The sequence below is a fragment of the Cricetulus griseus genome (assembly GCF_003668045.3).
Source record: "Cricetulus griseus strain 17A/GY chromosome 1 unlocalized genomic scaffold, alternate assembly CriGri-PICRH-1.0 chr1_0, whole genome shotgun sequence".
NCBI classification, from domain to species: Eukaryota; Metazoa; Chordata; class Mammalia; order Rodentia; family Cricetidae; genus Cricetulus; species Cricetulus griseus.
The window spans coordinates 68,724,441-68,743,149 of record NW_023276806.1 but is presented as its reverse complement, the minus strand read 5'-3'; the positions used below and the strand labels follow the sequence as shown (position 1 = coordinate 68,743,149).

Sequence of the window (18,709 nt, the reverse complement as noted above, 5' to 3'; positions counted from 1 at the left end):
GATTAAAACACTCACTAGTGTACAAAAATAAAGTTGATTTTGTACATGAAATTGCATTTTTTCAGCCTTGCTGACCTCACTGTAAGTTCTAGTAGTTCTTTTTAGCATATTCCTTAGATTTTTTTGCATATAAGATCATGCCACCTAAAAAAGCAGGAATCTTTAATTATCTGGGTCTTTATTTGCTTAATTATATAAGTGGAAGTACTCTGTTTAAATAATTAACAAGCACATTCTTCTTACCTTACTCCTTTTCTCTACTGTTAAGTTTTAGCTCAAAGTTCATAGACAACCTAGCTCGTCTTAAGGAAGCCCCCCACTATTTACCATCCGCTGTGTCATTCTCCTCTCTGTTTTTGTAAGCTTCACTGTTTTTTTTTTCTATCTATCTCAGACAAATATAATCAGGGCATTATGCTTTTGTTACTGGCTGTAATATTTTTTGCTACCTAGTGTAATATCTTCAAGGTTCATCCATGTTGTAACATCTCAATACAACTTATCCATCCCCTTTATAATTTCTTGATTTCTGGTATTTATGAGTATATTATTTATAGTATGTAATATGTACCTATCAATGTTGGTTTTAATTTAAACTCGACAATATACATTGTGTGATTTCAATTCTTTTCAATTCACTGAACCTCGTTGGTTTGGCTTGTGCTCTACCTTGGAGAAGGCTGACTTTGGACCCTGCTGCAATCAGATGAAATGTTAAATGAGATTTTTTTCAACAACACTTTAATTTCCTTAATTTTTTTCACACAGATTATAAAAATTTAATTGGGACAGGGCTCTGATATGTAGCCCAAGCTAGCCTCACATTTGCAAACTTCCTGCCTTGGCCTCCTAAGTTCTAGATTACAGACCTATGCTACCATGTCTGCCTCCTGGCTAATGAATACATACATACATACATACATACATACATACATATATATATATATATACATATATATATATATATATATATATATATATATATTTCCTTAGTAGTTGCTTTTGTTCTTCCAGTAAACTTATCAGACTCTAGTTTGGATTTAAAACTAAGTAATTCAAATAAAATACAAAAATAGTATTCCTGTATAGTTCTATGTGATACTACTTTTAAACATGTAACACACATGCACTTTAAACTCAAAGATACACTGTTGGATTCTATCTTTTGCTTTTAAATAATGATTGTAATTAAACAGATACAGTCTTTGAAGAGGGCCTGTGGTGGGTGCCACTCTTAATATTGAATGGATCGTCAAAGTTGAGTGGGGCTCCAAATAAAAGAATGAAAACCTAACCCTAACCCACAATTCCTCAGACTTTCATTTCAAAACACCACAGACAGAGGTGTGCTACCTCAGGCCCTGCTTACTCCAGTTCCTTGGCTTTCCCTGCACCTAAGTCTTCATGTTCTCAGAATATTGTTCCTTCAGAGTGCATTTTGCCAGTTCCACAGAAGAAAGCATCAACATAGACAAATTGAGAAAATTGGTGGGGGGGTGCAGTGCCACCTCCCTAACAAAGGAACACCTGACGGGGGAAATCATCAAATTATGTCTACTCAAATAGAAAGAGGGTAACAGCTGCAGGGGAAGTGGGAAGGGAAGGGGGGACACAGTCATAATTTCATTCCCAAACAATTCCTTTTTGGAATCTGAGTTGAAGGCATCCTTCCTGGAAGCTCTCCTTACCCGGAAAGGAGTGTTGATTCGGCTGGTAAGAGTGTCCAGAATGTGGACATTTTCATGTTGGTGCAGTAGGATGAAACGGAGGAAGATCTCCAGGAGTGCTGGCTCAGAGATGCTACGCAGGAAAAGGTCCAGGTATGCAGTTGTGGTCATGACCTCTTCCACTGTCACCTGGAGCCAATGAGAGAGCAGCACAGGTAACTATCTTCTTGAGGCTGCCAGAGACTCACCCCAACACCCCACCTCAACACAGAGCCACTGCCATGAAAACACTTGAGAGCTTAGCTGAAGCCAACAACACGTCCTTGGTATACAACACCTATCCTGGAGCTCCCACAGGGAGAGGCGAAGACAGGAAAGGCAGTCATATGCTCTGACAGGCCCAGTCAAATGAAGCTTAAACCCTATAAAAGTTTTAGTATGTACTCAAAAATGGGGCAAAAGATTATGAAAAGTATTTATATGGTTAATAAAGGAGTAATTAGAAAGTTTGGTTTAATTTGTCTCATTATTAGTCATTCAATAAACATTTACTGGTATCCTTTATGTACAAGGAGTTGTAAACCTAGGGACATGCTTTATGTTCAGGAAATTGAGCTATCGCAAATTAAATGATAATGTAATAAATTGCAAAGGAGAGGTTCGGGCATGGAGTGCTACAGATGTTCACTCAGATGTGTTTCTGGAGAGCAGAAAGCCAATATTTTTTATAAATGAGTACCATGCATAAAGCATTATTTATAGGAACTCACTGCTTTATAAAGTAATGGTGACTTTTTAGAACACAAATAGTGATTTTCTACCTATGTGCTTTTCCTACTGAGAAAAAAACATTGGTCTTTCGGTGAATCAGACTGGAATTAGGTCTTTCACAGAGCTGAGGAATAGAGGCTTAAAGTGGAGGCCAGAGGTTAACATCATGTGTATCCCTTGATCACTCCAAACCTTGTGTGTTTGTTTGTTTGTTTGTTTGTTGCAGGTGTGGGGGGGTCTTACTGAACCCGGAGCTCACTCATTCCACTAGGACAGCCAATGGCCCCTCAGGGCCTGCGTCTGCTACTCTCACCATGGGGTTACATATGCACACTGCTACCTACCATTTCTACATGGATGGCAGGGATCTGAACCTGGGTCCTCATGTTTGCATGGCAGGCACTTCACTGACTGAGGCATGTCCTCAGCCCCTCAACCTTAGACATATTGATTCTAAGAGCTACTATATGCTCCCTATTCTCCTAAATGTAGCAGGACATAACAGCTGATCTTTCTATCTAGAGGTTATCACCAGGCTATTCATGTTTCTGCTAGGAATGTCCCACCCTTGGATGCACTAAAGTCACCAAATGCACAGTTCAAGCTCCGGAGTTCCAACACCACATCCTCAAAGGCCCTGCCCCACCCATGCTCTTCATTCTAAACAAAGCATTGGCAATGCTTTCTGAATGAGTGTGTCTCCTCTTTTCCATTTCTCCTCCCTTTAGAAGTGCTCGCTGTCCCTTTAATTGTACCCCCACCAGGGCCACTCTTTTTATAATACATTCCTCTTCTCCTTTTAATTTCCAGCTTTAAAAACCCACAGATCAGTTTAGAAACCAGATGTCCAGAGCTTTGAGATGAGTGTGGATAGGCCATGAATGGCTGCATCTGTGAATAAAGGCTTGACGCTATTTCGGTGATTTGAATTACTTTTTATAAGTTCTTGGTGCTCAGCTGTGTTCTGGATAGATGAGTCCAGGTGGGTAAAATATCACAAAATCAGCTGTCTCCTTTCTTTAGTCCAATAAATAATGGACTTTATAATAATAATAAAGTCCATTTGAATTCAATCTTTCAGAATCCACTGAAACCCCCCAAAGGTGTTCTAAATGACAGGGCACATCGCTGGAGTGCAAACACTCTCCCCCAGCTTGGCAGCAACAGTGTGAGCATGCAAGCATTCAGACCACTTGAAGTCGTCTGTCCACTTTAAAGGGCTTTCTGTAGCCCAAATAGAGTAAAGGAAGCGGAAGCAGGGAAGCATCAACACTGGGCAAATAAATGACACTGAGAAAAGTGCATCTCACAAGCTGCCCTGGTTCTGCAGCTAGCTGCTCTAGCCTGAAGCTTTCTGAGGTCCTCTAGTGGGACTTGCATGGGACCTGTCTAAGGGTGTCCTGAGGTTCAGACCTACTACAGTACACAAAGCTGGGCACACTTAGGACTTCCTCATGAGTGAATGGCAGTTTTCCCTCAAAGACCCAGCCATTGTATCTGCCAGAGTTGAGCATAACTTAATTCTTCCATATACTCTATACCATGAAATATACTATACATTCAGCAAGTAAGTATGGAATTACTATATGTTTGGGTTGTATTATGTTTGAGTTGTAACAACTCAAACACTGCTGTTTGAGTTGTTAACTTGAGTTTCACAGAAAAATTGTTAAATGAATTTTTAATTAAGCTTAGGTCAGGATTTCCAACAATTACTGAAATGACTCTAAACCATACTACTACTGTGTACTATGTATTCATGTGACTTGGTGTTCTCAGCACTGACAATTGTAAAATCTAAGCATCAATCAATTCTGAAAAAACACTGAAAATGTTCCACATCCTGCAGCATCAAATATTCAGTCAAGAATTAATTTTTTATTGGAAAATAAATAGGCACATTCATCAGTATGCAACTTTGATTTCATCTTAATAGATGGTAAAATTATATGTGTAACAAATAATTGTTTTTAAATAAATTCATGATTTATTAATAAAAACATTTGTTTGTGTATTTATCTTACGTACCTATTATAGTAGAATGTGAAATGTCCATCATAGACACTTAGATTTGGATACTTGATCTCTATCTGGTAGCGCTGCTCAGGAGACAGAGCCTCACTGGAAGTGTCACTGATGGAGGCCATGGAGCTGTGGAACCCAGGTCTAAGTTCTGCCCCCTCTCCTCCTTTCTGCAGACATTGTGTAACTGATTCCCTCTACTGCTGCCACCTTTTCCCAACCATGGTGGATGGTGTCCCTTCCTAAAGTATAAGCCAAAGGAAACCTTCTTTCCTCTAGTTGCTTCTTGTTGGAGATTTGATTATGGCAATGAGAAAAGTAAGGAATGTACCTCTATACCCAGGGTTAGGTAAGACTTCTTAGGCAAAAGGAATTTCAGGTAGGGAAAAAACCTAAGAAGCCTTGCTCTATATGTGTCCTACAGGTTCTTCCATCTGTCTTTCCTCTTTGTTTTTTCTTCCTTTCTTTTTCTTGTGTGTGTGCTTCTATGAATAAAATTTTACTCAAGCCTTCCCATGCTAGCGTTATCCATTGTGTTATACTTCATCCCTTAGTTTTTGACACAGGCCTCCTGGTGTAGAACAGGCTAAACTATAACTAATAATCCTTCTGCCTTGGTCTCCAAAGCATTAAGGTCACAGGTGTATGATACCACACTTGGATGTAGGTACATTTTTAGTGAAGATTTCCAAAATAATGCCACTAAACAAGCTGAACAGGAAGTGGTGCTCAACCACAAACACGGAGTTTAACTATTCACGTCCACTTGACTGCAACATTGGGATTGCTTGGTGGAAACCTCAACCAAAATGATCAAGGCAAATAAACTAAATAGAAGAAAGTAGAGAAATGAAATCATTCCAAATGGGCTGAAAGTTAGCTTCTTTGATACGAAGTCTCTGACTTCCCCGAGCACTCCTGAACTGGCATGGCATGGCATGAGACTCCCAGAAGCTGCTTTGCAGCAGTAGTGTGATCTCAGCTGTCTCCACTGGGTCACACGTGACTTTAATAAGCTCAAAAGCCCAGCAATCAACTTGCTAGAATCCAGGTCTGTCCTCGGGGACCAACATGAAAGGGGGCGTAGACAGCTATTGTTTACTACTCTTAGGCTGGATAAATGAAAAGATTTTATTTCTTTTTAAAAATCAAAGCTGTCATTAATAAGCTAAGAGGATTTAAGGAAGCACTTGGGGGCAGCATTTACATAACATGCTATAAATATTAAAAACCGGATCTCATTAAATATCAAGTTGCAAACTCTTTATAGATTGAGGTCATACTTACCTTAAACAAATACGCCAACCAGGGAACCAGTTGCCTTCTCCTTATACCTCTTCTCCCCACAATATCCTTCAGAGCCTTTTATCTCAGAAAATCTTTTCCTGCCCCATTATCGTACTTCCAGAAACTTCTTCTAATCCTCCCAAATAGGCAACGTCCTTAATGAGGATAAGACTAAGAGCCTAAGTCTGATCACTAGAAAGCTAACGATAACCACAGAGGAAAGACACTCAACCTGAGGAATGCAAAGTGGAGCCGTCTGCTAGGGTGCCAGAACAGCATTAGCAAAACATAGAAGTAGCAAACTAAGTATTCAATGATGAAGGACAAAGAGCTGTGTCATGAGGACCTTTTGTCTCATAAGATTGCCAGCATCTACCTTGTATTGTAAAGGGTGACAGTCAGCTATCAACTTACACAAAAATAGCCAGCTATACAAATTAACTTGTCATTCAAATTAACAGCATCTACACATACTGAAGCTTGAGAATGTTATTTCATATTAAGGGTAGACCATAATGACTAAGATCGCATAGTGAAAACTCAAATTCCACCCACCCCCAAAATTACCCTTGATAAGATAAAGACAGCTGTAAACCTGAAGAGTGCACCCGCCATCTAGGCACTGTCCCTGCTTTCTCCCCAGTCCAAGTGTTAGGGTGGAGGCCTTCCTTGGTTACTTGGTTTTATTACTGTCAGTCCAATTTAGTCCATCCTTAGAAACAAATCTTTATTTATCTACTTTCTCCATCTTCCTTTAGCACTTACTTGGTTCTTTCTTCATGCCAACTGCCTTTGCCATCCCCTTAAAGTTGTGTTTTCTAAAAAATGTAGCTTGAGACTGGGTGAATGAATTCAATTTGCTGGTTCACTAATGGTTTAGACCGTTTTCAAATAGAAAATGTTAGTGTCCCCTGCATGTAGTAAGAGCAAGTACTGTTCTGTGGAACTTAGGCATATATATTTTATTAGAAATACATACAAGTGGCATTATGTGCAGGTGCTTCACTGGTGTACCCAGTAAATATGACATGCCAGTGTACTTCACTGGTGTACCCAGTAAATATGATATGAGAAGCACCGTCATCCAACAAACAGTACATTAAAACAACTCCAAATCACTTGAACAAGTCCACTGCCCACCAGCTATCCATCCCTGGCTACAACTCAGCAAAGTGCCCAGAATTGACTCCAGCTTTCTGAACAGGATGGCAACTGAATTTACAGTCATCCTACTTCCTGCAAGCTCTAGAAGGGTTACATCTCCCTTTTTATTATTAGAATTTCAAGCTTTCCAGAAGTGAACAAAATAGACCGCTTTTTTTCTTTTTAAAAAGGAAGTGGATATCACATTCTTTTTCTACAAAGTCAAAACTCTATACACATACATACAAAAAAAAAAAAAAAAAAAAACCTCCCAGCCATCACACCCACAGTGTAGCAGCACATTAACTTGATACGTAGGAGTGAAATTGAGCATATAGACACCCTGACCCTTCTGTAATCAGCTCTAGTTGGACAATCCTATTTGCATCTAAATTATCACCAGTGTCCTCTCTGTGATGGCTGGTTTATATGTGTCTTGAAAAATAAATTTCCCATCTGCTAACTGTTTCTTTGTGATCCAGTCACATTGGAGCAAACAGATGGATCCTACCTTCTGTCACTCACATAGGTGGCAGGCAATGGGGGTCAGGTGACTGTGACATCCTCTATAAGACAAAAGCCACCTTTCTTTGGCTTTTTCTCTGACACCTGAGGAGAAAACTAAGTAGCTGCTTCCATGGGTCAATGGTGAGTTCTCCCACTTTATGGTTCCAACCAGTGTGGAGAAACAGTAGGACCAGCAGAGAGAGAACAGAAACTTGTTACATCACAGGAAACAGAAATGAGAAAGTCTTTATGAACCCATGCTGGAGCCCATCAGCTGCTGCCAGAGAAGCAAGCCAATGGACAGGAAGCTTGTCCACTGTGGGCAGCCAACGGCAGCAGCTGGATGGGCTCTTCACAGGCCTGCCTTCCTTCCAAGGACACAGATCATCCAGATATACATTCAAGTGCAAAAGGGAAGTCAGACCCCTGGCTCCCAGAGAATGCCCATCACACACTTCAGCCAAAATTTCAGGACAGAAAACATTCAATTACTCAAGGTCTGAAAATAGTCTGTAGTTGATGAATCAGGCCCCCTCCTGTCTCCCTTCTGCTCCTCCACCTTAAGGCCACACAGTATACTGATGCCACTGCCAGAGGCAGGATGAGAAGGATGGAGGTGACATTCAAAGTTATTAAGTTGAGCTACTCATTCCCAAAATATTTTTAAAGGAAGGAAATGAAAATGATGGCTACAATGAGGGTGGGTGTCTGCCAACATAATCTAAGGAAAATATTTTTTAAAATAAAAGCCAGTCTCAACCTTTTCTCTCCACCCCATTCTGTTTTCAGGGCAGATGGAGATGGTCTGGGATAGTCTAAGATCCAACTTGGCTCCACAGCAGGAGTTAGGGAGTCATGCTAGACTCGGAGAGCATAGTTGCCAGCCCTGAACAGGCAGTGGGTTTTAGAAAGAGCACAGGTAGGAAGACTCAGGTTCAAACCTAACAATTTTTACTGTGTGAACTGTACTATGCCATTTAATCTCTCTGAGCTGCTTCCTCCTCTGTAAAATGGGGATAACCACAATATCTAGAAGTATCTGAGAATTTAAGAAATGCCTATACATCTCAATGCACAGATGAGACTAACAGGAAAAATGACTGTTATTTTCTGGTTTGGGACATCAATTTAAAATCATCTAAATGAGGGTGGGGAAAGCAGGGACACTGGTGACAGACAGAACAAAATGTGCCTGTCTGTCCAAAATACGCTGTCCAAAATGTGCCCAAATACGCTTTGGGAAGTGGAGGGACAGCACAGCAGCTTTTCCAGAAAGAGAGCCCTTCTATTTCTCCTTGTCTGCACTTTGCAGAATTAGGAAGGGCTGTGGTCACTACAACAGATGAACTCGGGAGACTCCAAAGAGGAAGTGTGTCCTAGGACAGGATGGATTTACCAGAGTCATTGGATTATCTAAAACATTTCTGTTTGCCATGTTTACCCATTTAAAAATCATTCTAATCCCATAAGCCCAGCTGAACAATGGTTTAGAGAGGAAATAATAGTGTCATTGCCAACAACAACAAAAAAAATGGCCATGTCCAAGAGACCTCTGCTTGACATGAGAGTGACCAAGTTGAAGTCACTCTTCTTATAATACCAAGATGCTTTTTCTCTTGCCCTTCACAAACTACAAACCAGCTCCTGGCCCAGCCTTTCTAGAGGAGTTAGTGAGGGCTACTTCTAAAGCTTCTTATCCTGCATTGTATGTATATTATTTGTACCCTCTAGCTTCATAATGTAATTTACCAAACGATAATTTCATATATGGCCCAGTATAATTAAATGTCATCTAATAGAATTCAGCGAGAGACACTCCAAGCCAAGAATGGTGATATGTATCTGTAACCCTAGCATGTGGGCGGCTGAGGCATAAGGACTTGAGTTCAAGGAGGCTAGCCTGGGCTTCTTAGGAATTTAGGCCAGCCTGTACATACTAAACAGAAAGAGGAGGAAGGAAGGATGGAGGGAAGGAAGGCATACTCCAAATAGTTTATAAGAGTGGATTTCACAGTCTAACTCTGAAGCCAGAATTAGTGAGGAAACTAGGGTAGGGATAACTCAAAAGCAAAGGTGGGAGGGATATTCCAAAGAAAATTTTGTCTATCTCTTTCTTGTTTACTAATTGTTTGAAAAAGACTCTTGCTTTTGGATTCAAATTTACTGTGTGCAACATGAGAAAATGATAAAAGTTTCATTGTCCATCAGTTGCTGAATATCATTTAAGGACTCTGCTAAACACATTATTTCAGTCCATGGCATCCATGCAATCTTTTAAGAATTGACTCCAATGATCCAGGCAGGGAAAAAAAAAAAACCCTCTCCTGGAAAAGCAATTCCTCCCAGAACGGGGTTAGAGAATGTGGTGGTGTGAAAGAAAAATGCCACCATACGGAGTGGCACTATTAGGAGGTGTGGCCTTGTTGGAAGAAGTATGTCACTGTGAGGTTGGGCTTTGAAGTCTATGCTCAAGCTACTCCCAGTAGCACAGTTCACTTCCCATTGCCTGAGGATTAAGATATAGAGCTCTCAGTTTCTTCTCCAGCACCATGTCTGCCTGCATGCCATCATGTCCCACCATGATAGTGGACTAAACTCTGCAACTGTAAGCCACCCCAATTAAATGATTTCCTTTATAAGAGTTGTCTTTGTCATGGTGTCTCTTCACAGCAATAGGAACCCTAACCAAGAGGAAAAAAAGGAGGTCTGAGGCTGGGCCATTGAGTCCAAGATCCTGCTATAAACTTGGAGACCAGACTACTGTCTTTCCATACAGCAGGTCTCGAGAGAATGTGGAGCATTCTGGTGTTCCCTGTCCTTCCCACCTTCAGAAGTGATGGTGGACAAGTGCCAACCAACTGCAACTTTCCCTTCATACTAATCTCCACTTCTATTTTTCTGGCCAGATCAGTGCCATTTCTCAGCTTTCTTCATGTATCTATCCATTCTTTATGACTGCCAACTTTCTGCAGAGACATATATATCTGACCTACTGAGCCAGTTCTCAAAGGACATAGTCTACTGTCAAGTGCTCAAGGCATAAATCAATAAGCATACTGAGATGGGCACCCTGTAACTAAAGAAGTAAAAGAAATAAAACTTCCCATGTTGGGATGCCTTGTTGGCAACGTAGTTAGATTCATCTGCTGATATCTGATTAACAGGAACATTTCCATTTACAGTAAGTAACACTTCATTGAAAACACAGAGCCTAACACAGGCCATGCTCTTGAATGACAGCAACTCGGAAAAGTGATCCACTGCAGAGAAGAAATGCTTCCTTTGGCTTTCCCTTCATTTCTCTTTCAGATTAACACAACAGTATTATTCAATTCTGGTAAGGCTGACTTCCAACCCAGGAGTCAAGGGGAAACATATTGGCTGGAGTCTCAGCCAGCAGCTGACTACAGAAAGGCAAGATTGCATCTCAGGCCTGCATTTCACCCTCCCCCACCCCTAATACTCCATCTGCCTGCTGGGCTAAGTGCATCATGTTGGGGTGAGATTTTATATTTAGACTAATTTTCCCAGGGACAAAAACTATAAGCAAAAACAAGTTCTGATGACAAAAGACAGATTTCACTCCTGGCTTATTTTCCACAAACAACAAAGAAATCTCCACACAATGGTGAGACAGAAAGAGCACAGGTGTCTACCAGAACAAATTCAATAATCCTAGTTGTGGTCGTTTTCCTGTTCCCCAAACCTGCTCATCATCTGGCCCTGGAGAGTCACAGCAGAGCACCTCATCAGAATGCAAGTCAGAAAGAAATGAGGAACAACTTTTCCCATGGAGAGTTGGTGTGGAACAAGAGACAGCCATTGCAGGATGGTAACAAGCAGGCCAACAGCCTCAACTGAGCCTCTGACCCTCTGGTTTTCTTACAACCTGCCTGAAGATAAACTCACAAGGCATTTGCTGCTGATCAATTTTGAATGTTCTCTTAGGATAGTGCATGAGAAAAAAATAAATGATTCACACCAAACTTCAGACCAGAGCTTTCCCTCTCGTGTCTGCACTTGTTTCTAAGGTGAACACCACCTGGCTTCCATAGATAAGGTGGGGTTTTGTGGGAGTTATGCTTTGTATCTTCTGTGTGAGGGAGGGTGGGGCAGTCCTCATAATTCTGAGGCTTAAGAACCTCATCCTTTGGTGTGACATTATCGCTTCTGTGCACTTGTTGAAATTAAAAAGAGAAATCTAATTTCCCATTTCAAATCAGAAGTAACTGGAAGCTTAATTTATCATCCTAATTTCCTCTCCTACAATGGGAAAGAGGAGACCTGAGGCATGGCAGAGAGGCCATCAAATGAGAATGACACAGTACCTGCTTCAGCCTCTAAAAACAAACTCTGTGCTCATCTGTGTGGCAAGACAGTAGTTACAGTTGTATTACCTAACTTCTATGATTCTAAAAGTAGTAAAACCTGTCAAGAAGAGCTGTAGCTGAAGGGACAGAATCAGATACACCTAGAGGCAGTTGCTTAAGGCCACCTGTAGGCTTCCTGAGACCTGCCTCTGAGCCAACAGTAGCCGGAACAGGGCATTTCAGCAATTAGTGAAAGGGTCTCCTTGGATAGAGGTAGCTCTTCCTGGCCTGTGGTTGTTTAGCTGATGGTCTGGCCAGAGCAGAGGTTTGTTTTTGTTTGGATTTTTGTTTGTTGTTATTGTTTTCCACTTAAAGTTTCCGCTCTGATCTCTGCTGTCTGTGGACATAGCTCCTTGCCAAGGCATTACCTCTGGAGATCAAAATGTGAACTCATCTCTACCTGCAGTGCAGCAGACTGCTCTTATGCAATGGACAACCTGCACAACTCTACATCATGGCTCTGCAGAGCCTGGGCCTCTCCTGTAGTTACAATCACAGAAACTCCCAGCTTCCTATCAAAGTAAACACAATGCTTTAATACCTAAGAAGCTCTGAGTTTGTGGGAGACACTATGAAATGTCTTCTTTGTGGTCAGTCTTCCTTCTTTGAAAGAAACCCATTATAATTTAAAAACAAAAAATATGTTTCCTTTGTATGCAGCTGTGACTGCCTATGTCCTAATCAGGAGACTATAAGTAGAAGCCATGTGAGGTATGGGAAAGGATCTTTGAAGGGAGATTTCTGTGATCACAGCTTAATCTATGCAAACTAACATAGGGGTTCTTTAAAAATGATTGCCTTGTAAATTTTAACAAAGATCTCCTCCCCAGCATTACAGCAGTGCCTGGCATATCCTAGGTGCTCAAAATAAATGTGTTAAAATAATTAATAAATGAATGCTTCATAATATGAGAAGAGCAGCTGGCACTGACAGTTCATAGTAAGGTAGAAACAATGACTGCAGTGGCCCAGCCTCCAAATAATCCTCCAATGCATGACAGCAGTGTTTCCAAGACGGATTACACCGTGACTCATCATAAAACACATCAAACAACACACAGCACTCACCAGGACTAACTACAATGTGCATTCTGATATTTATCATTTGGTTCCATTTTAAATGCTAATCTTGACCCACGGTGACTTTATAATTCATTAACATGATGACTCAGTGCTTAAAAACTGTTTAAAACATACTCATCTTTATCATTTTCTCTACTGACTTTTCTGCTGACAAATAAGAGTCAACACTAACATTTAATTTCTTAGTTATAATTCTAAAAAGTTTTAAATTTAATAAAAAGAAACAGTGGCACAAATAACCAAAATAGCATGATTAGTTGTGGCTGGCATTTCTCTATAAAAGATAAACATGATCAATGAGGACATGAAAACACACAATGCAACACTACACTACACAACACAATTCTACACTACATAACACAACACTAAACTCACAGCACAACACTGTACAACACTACACTACACAACAGAAGTAAAGATGTCTTCCCCTAGCACAGCAGGACTGGGAACTATCCAACACAAGCAGCCACTGGCCAGCTACCCTTCATCCTAACCCAGCTCCTGGTGTTGGTTCACACTGGCAATGAACTGCACCCTCATCAAAGCAGCTGTCCTAGGGAGCTTGGTTTGTAATGGCCTGTCCTGGTGACTATGCACTGTGGTAACTTCCCTTGATATTCGCTGATCGAATACTGCAAATGAGCTTTCTTTCTCAGTTCACAGTCTCTCAGGGACTATGGATAACAATTTATGGTAGCTGAGAGCATCAAGTGATAGTATAAAAACATCTGCATTGAGAATAGAAGACACTTGCATTTTAATGCTTAGTGTCTGGGGTCACAGGCAAGCCAAGTCACTTTCCATTGTCTTGGTGGCTACAGGTATAGAAACAAGCTTACATACTCTGGACTCCTCCACAGCAGATTCACACACACAGTAAAAGAGGGGTAGCAGTGAGGTGTAGTAGAAGCATCCATATACTACCTTCCTCTACAGAATTTGGAAAGAAGATAAGCAGTGAAGCAACACTCACAGAACCATCTAAGGCAAACAAAGCTGCCAACTAACTCTTCAATGGCCAATCTAAGGCCAAAGACTTAGAAACAGTAAGATGCCTTGTTTCTCTCACAACCATTATCAGCTGTAAAACAATGGTGTTGACCTAGAGTACCACCATCATGGCTCTGAAATCCTGAGATTCCCCAATTCTGTGTCAGTGGCTTGAAACTCAGAGCTAATGTGAATGCTGTATCTTAGTGTCTTACTCCCTAGCATAAGAACACACAGCCAGTGTAGTGAGAAGGATGCCCACCACTTCTTTTTATACATTTACCCAATAAATTGTGAATTTTTTTATTAAACCACATGTACACAACACACGAGCAGCTAAAGATACACAGAAGAACAGAAAGTGTCTGTCCCTGCAGGTATTTAAGCACTGGCTGACAAGGCTCATATAATGGCAGAAGGGCTAAGCCCAGCTCTTGACCTCACATGACTGCTCAGAGGTGGTTTAGAGATGCGAGAAATCAATGTGGACTCAAGTGCAATGCTTGTCTCCGTGTGGAGCTTGTACCACAACTTAATGAATACACTCTGGGTGGACAGGCAGGAAGTAGAAGGGACAAGCCATCAGGAGCACAGAGACAAGAACAGACTGCCAGGGTGACACCGATGATCTGACTTAAGATTTGCATTTGGTGCATGAATGGGCTTTGGGAGCCCATTCCCTATAGAGGGATACTCTCTTAGCCTAGATATACGGGGAGGGCATGAGGTCCTGCCCCAAATGATGTGACAGACTTTGATGATTCCCCACTGGGAGGTCTCACCCTCCCTGAGGAGTGGATGGGGGTGAGATGGGGGATGATGGAGGGAGGATGGGATGACAGGAGGGAGAGGGAACTGACATTGGTAAATAAAGTAAGATTGTCTTAAATTTAAGTAAATTTTTTAAAAGATTTGCATTTAGAAATCACAGAGCAGCAAGCTGGATGGGGCCAGATTAGATGCAGTTTGCAAAACCAGTAAGAGGGATTCAAATTGTCTTCTGCAGTTAACAAGGTCCATCGTGTGTTCTTTGGAATGGGGAAACAAATAATAGCTATTTTTAAAAAGTATATGTAACTACTTGTAAACTTGCTAGAACTAAGACAGGTTAGACTTTTGAAGACTAGGTAGAGGAGAGTGAAGTCCCAATACTTCTCTAACACTCGTGATCTCTGGGCAGAGTGCTTCTGGCTGTCTCTTTCAATCTTTCTTCCCTGGGAATGATGAGAGACTGAGTCCATCCCTTCCCTCTCTCCTCTGGAAGCCAGGCTTCTGGCAGCAAGCACACATTCTTCTGTACTCCCCCTACCACAGCTTCTGTGGCTTACCTAACTCTGGGGCTCAGTATTAGGAAATACTATCTACAAGAATAAGCCCTATTCTCCAGCATGAATTTCCCAAGTCATGAATTTTTTCCATTTTCTCAGAACACAGGTAGGAATGACGCAGAACTCAGACCACATTGACTTTCCTAGAACTTTATTTCAGGTTACTTTGGCTGAAAATTCAGTTTACACTGATTTACATAGATGCTTTTTATTGTCAGGCTGAGGGTATCAGTGAAGTGACACTGTCCTCCACATACTGCTAAGTCATGGCAAATGATGGTAGCAAGACAAACTCATGACAGCATACAGGCAACTCCAACAGTGAGTCTACACAGAACCCCAAATTGATGGTTGTTGCATGGAGCCCTCACCACCCTTAGTCACTCGGGCTGATCTCTCAGCTTCCCTAATGGCCCTAACTTTCATGGCTGTCCAATGCCCTCACCACCCCATGGCACCAGGTATAACTTATGTCAAAATAAATACTATAAGTTATATTTTTCTCATTGTTTAAGTAAAAATCTGTATTCTCTACCCTCTGAATTAGCAGCAAGAATATGCACAAGATGAGTGAACAGTAAAATTAATTCTTCTAGGGAGCAGCACAATTTAATATAAAATGACCCCTAAAGGCTCTATGTGTTGATCCCCAGCTGGGGGCACTTTTGAGACTGGATCATGTGAACAACTAACTTCATCAATGCAACTCATTGATGAGTTAATCTATTGATATGTTCATAGGTGAATGGGCTATTAGGAAACAGGTCTGGATGGAGAAAGTAGGTCACTGGAGGATAAAGGGCATATTTTCAAAGATTATATGTTTATTTCTGTATGTGACAGTTTTGTCCGCATATATATGTTAACCATGTGCATATCTGGTGCCCATGGAGGCCACAAGAGGGCATCAGACATTCAGAAACCGGGGTCATGGACTCTGGTGAGCTGCCATGTGGGTACTGGGAACTGGACCTCTGAACCCGTGAGACACCTCTCCAGCCCCTGAGGGTATACCTTCTTCTTGAACTTGCCTGCCCTCCCCACTCCTTTTACCCATCTCTGTTTCTTTCCCTTAACCGAATGCTTCCCACCAAGACGTTCTTCCTTACCAAAGGCCAAGATCAATGGAGCCATGTGACCATGGACAAAAACCATGAAACAAAACAGACCTTTCCCCACTTAGGCTGTTTCTTCAAGCACCCTGTGACAGTAATGAAAGTGGCTGACTCGAGTAACTGTGTGTTAAGGCACTGATGTGATGAAACTGGATGATCCCATGCTGGCTGTGTGGGAGGGATAGTCTGAGTACACCTTCTCTGGAGGAGCCTTTATCAATGCCTCCTCCTCAGCCCCACTAGACAACTACTACCCTTGGGCCACGAAGCTGCTATTTCCAAAAGAAGAAAGGAATGCTACTTTTAAGTATCATCTTAATTAGTTACACACAATTTGTGATAGTTCCCCAAATGACTACTCTTCACAGATTCTACGTCTTTGTCAACAATGTGTTAAGTATTTGGTACCCATTATTGGGGCTAATTCTCCTTGGTCCTTTAAGATAGTAGAAAAACTGAGACTCAAAATTTTGACCCCAAAATACACAAGAAGTGGAAGAGACCAGATTCAAACCAATGTTTCATGGTCTTTATAGCATTTGAGAAGATTTCAGGACAACATTCTAAGCATTCTTCTGAAAACAAACAGAAATCCTTCAGATCTAACCTTAGTATCAACTGCTTGGCCCAGGTAAACAGACAAAATCTTCTACAGTAAAGACACAAGAGGGTTACCATACTGAAGAGGGTTTGTGCCACTCCCTACCCTCTCACCATCCCACCCCCAGCCAAGTCAAATCAGAAAAAAAGGTTTAGGCTAAAAAAAAAAAAAAACCAGTTCCGAGTATCATACCAGGCCTCTATTACAGAAGCTATTTTAAGAACTGGTTGGGCATACTACCTTTGGAATCCACAGGTAAAGGTGAAATTCATCATTAAACCAACAGAAAGAACAAATACTTTTTGTAAGACACCCACATCCCCACAGTCACTGGAACAAAACCAACAGTATCAAGTGAGCACTCTCAGGTGAAGACAACTTAAAGGATTCACTCAGGTAACACACACAGAGGGACATCTTTGGCCCTCATGCTCATCTCTCATACCTAGGTCTGACTCAGAACCTACTGTAGAAGTACCTCTCAGAGATGTAAACTTGGAGTCCTCTAACACGATCCCAACAGTAGTGTGCTAACAGTGGTGCAGTATAGCCCTGCCTCTGGCTCTCCAAGATTTAAAAGCCTAAGAGTGCACCACACTTATTTGGATTCCAATTTCACAACCCATTCTTAAGGCCACCATACTGAAACAGGCACTTAGAAGCTGATTTTGCTAACAAACACTGGCTCTTCACTTTGGCTCATGGGTAACTGAAGACAGGATGAGAGCCTAGAATCTCTGCCTTCAATTTGCATCTGTGCTTTGGCTGATATCACAGAGATAAGCAATTGTCCTTAACCTTTCCTCTTGAGTTACTTTAAATCCCAGGAAGATAAAAGCTTCCAGGGACAACAAACTCTCCCAGAGGAGGCCAATGCACTAAGAAGGCAAGGCTGCCCCCTGAGCACTAACAGCTTAGCAATCTGACATGGTATTGTAGAATGTTGAGACCAAAGATAGGGGACCATACCCCACCCAATACTACTCCATCTGTCAACTTCTTGTCTTGCTATTAAAACCTCATGTCCACACCCTAACTTGGGGGCACTGGACCTTTACTTGTCCCACCACACCCCCCATCAATGTGCCCATGCTAAATAAACCTCCTTTCTCTACTTTTAAAAAAATCACTCTCCTTATTAGCATATTGGGGACAGGTGACTGAGCCTAACTTGTTGGGTTAGCAGAGCCCCAAGTATTTCACCCTAAACACTTGAGTAACAACTTGGTGGCTGTTCTCAGTCTCAATTCCACCTTTGAATCTCCCAAAAGGCAACTTTGCTTATGATCCATCCTGACCCAGTTAAAGCAGCCTCTCTGCAAGGCTAACCTCCATGCTAGGCTAATTTCTTTTTAGATTCTGCTTGTCACCTGCACCACTAAAAAGCCACACGGTCCTTCTGACCTTCAAGTCCCCTATACCTCCCAGACATTGCTATCCCAATGAAGCTACTTCTGCTGGTAGGTGAGCAGAGAGCTTTAGAAATGCTTTTGCTAAGCCTCATTCTTAACCATAAAGATGACCAAGCACTCTTCAAGGAAAAAATCCAGTCCCAGAGGCTGAAAGATACCTCCAGCCACAGGGAAATCAGTGCTGAGAAACCTGGTCCTGTCCTAGCCATTCAGTTTTCAAGTTGTTCTGCAGATGGATACTGCCTTCTACCACCTGCCACTCAAAAGAAATCTTTCCCAGAGTGTGTGAAAAGACTGAATATCTCTACTGAAGGGCAACAAAGGAGAGATTTGGAAGCTTCCAAAAACTAGAATACTGTACAGTCTTAAATAATTGTCCAAAAGAGCCATGGGGGAATTCCTGGGAAGAACAG

General features: G+C 41.6%; 1 protein-coding gene across 2 annotated transcripts in view; it reads right to left on the bottom strand.

Annotated features, from left to right (window-relative positions):
- The window catches only part of Fam160a1 (family with sequence similarity 160 member A1), an 84,899-nt gene that overhangs the window by 27,569 nt on the left and 38,621 nt on the right, over window positions 1-18,709 (bottom strand). For both annotated transcript variants that reach the window (XM_035450333.1, XM_035450332.1), the window contains exon 5: window positions 1,689-1,856. In XM_035450333.1, coding sequence (XP_035306224.1) covers window positions 1,689-1,856 — 168 coding nt within the window. The remainder of the gene's footprint in view (window positions 1-1,688; window positions 1,857-18,709) is intronic.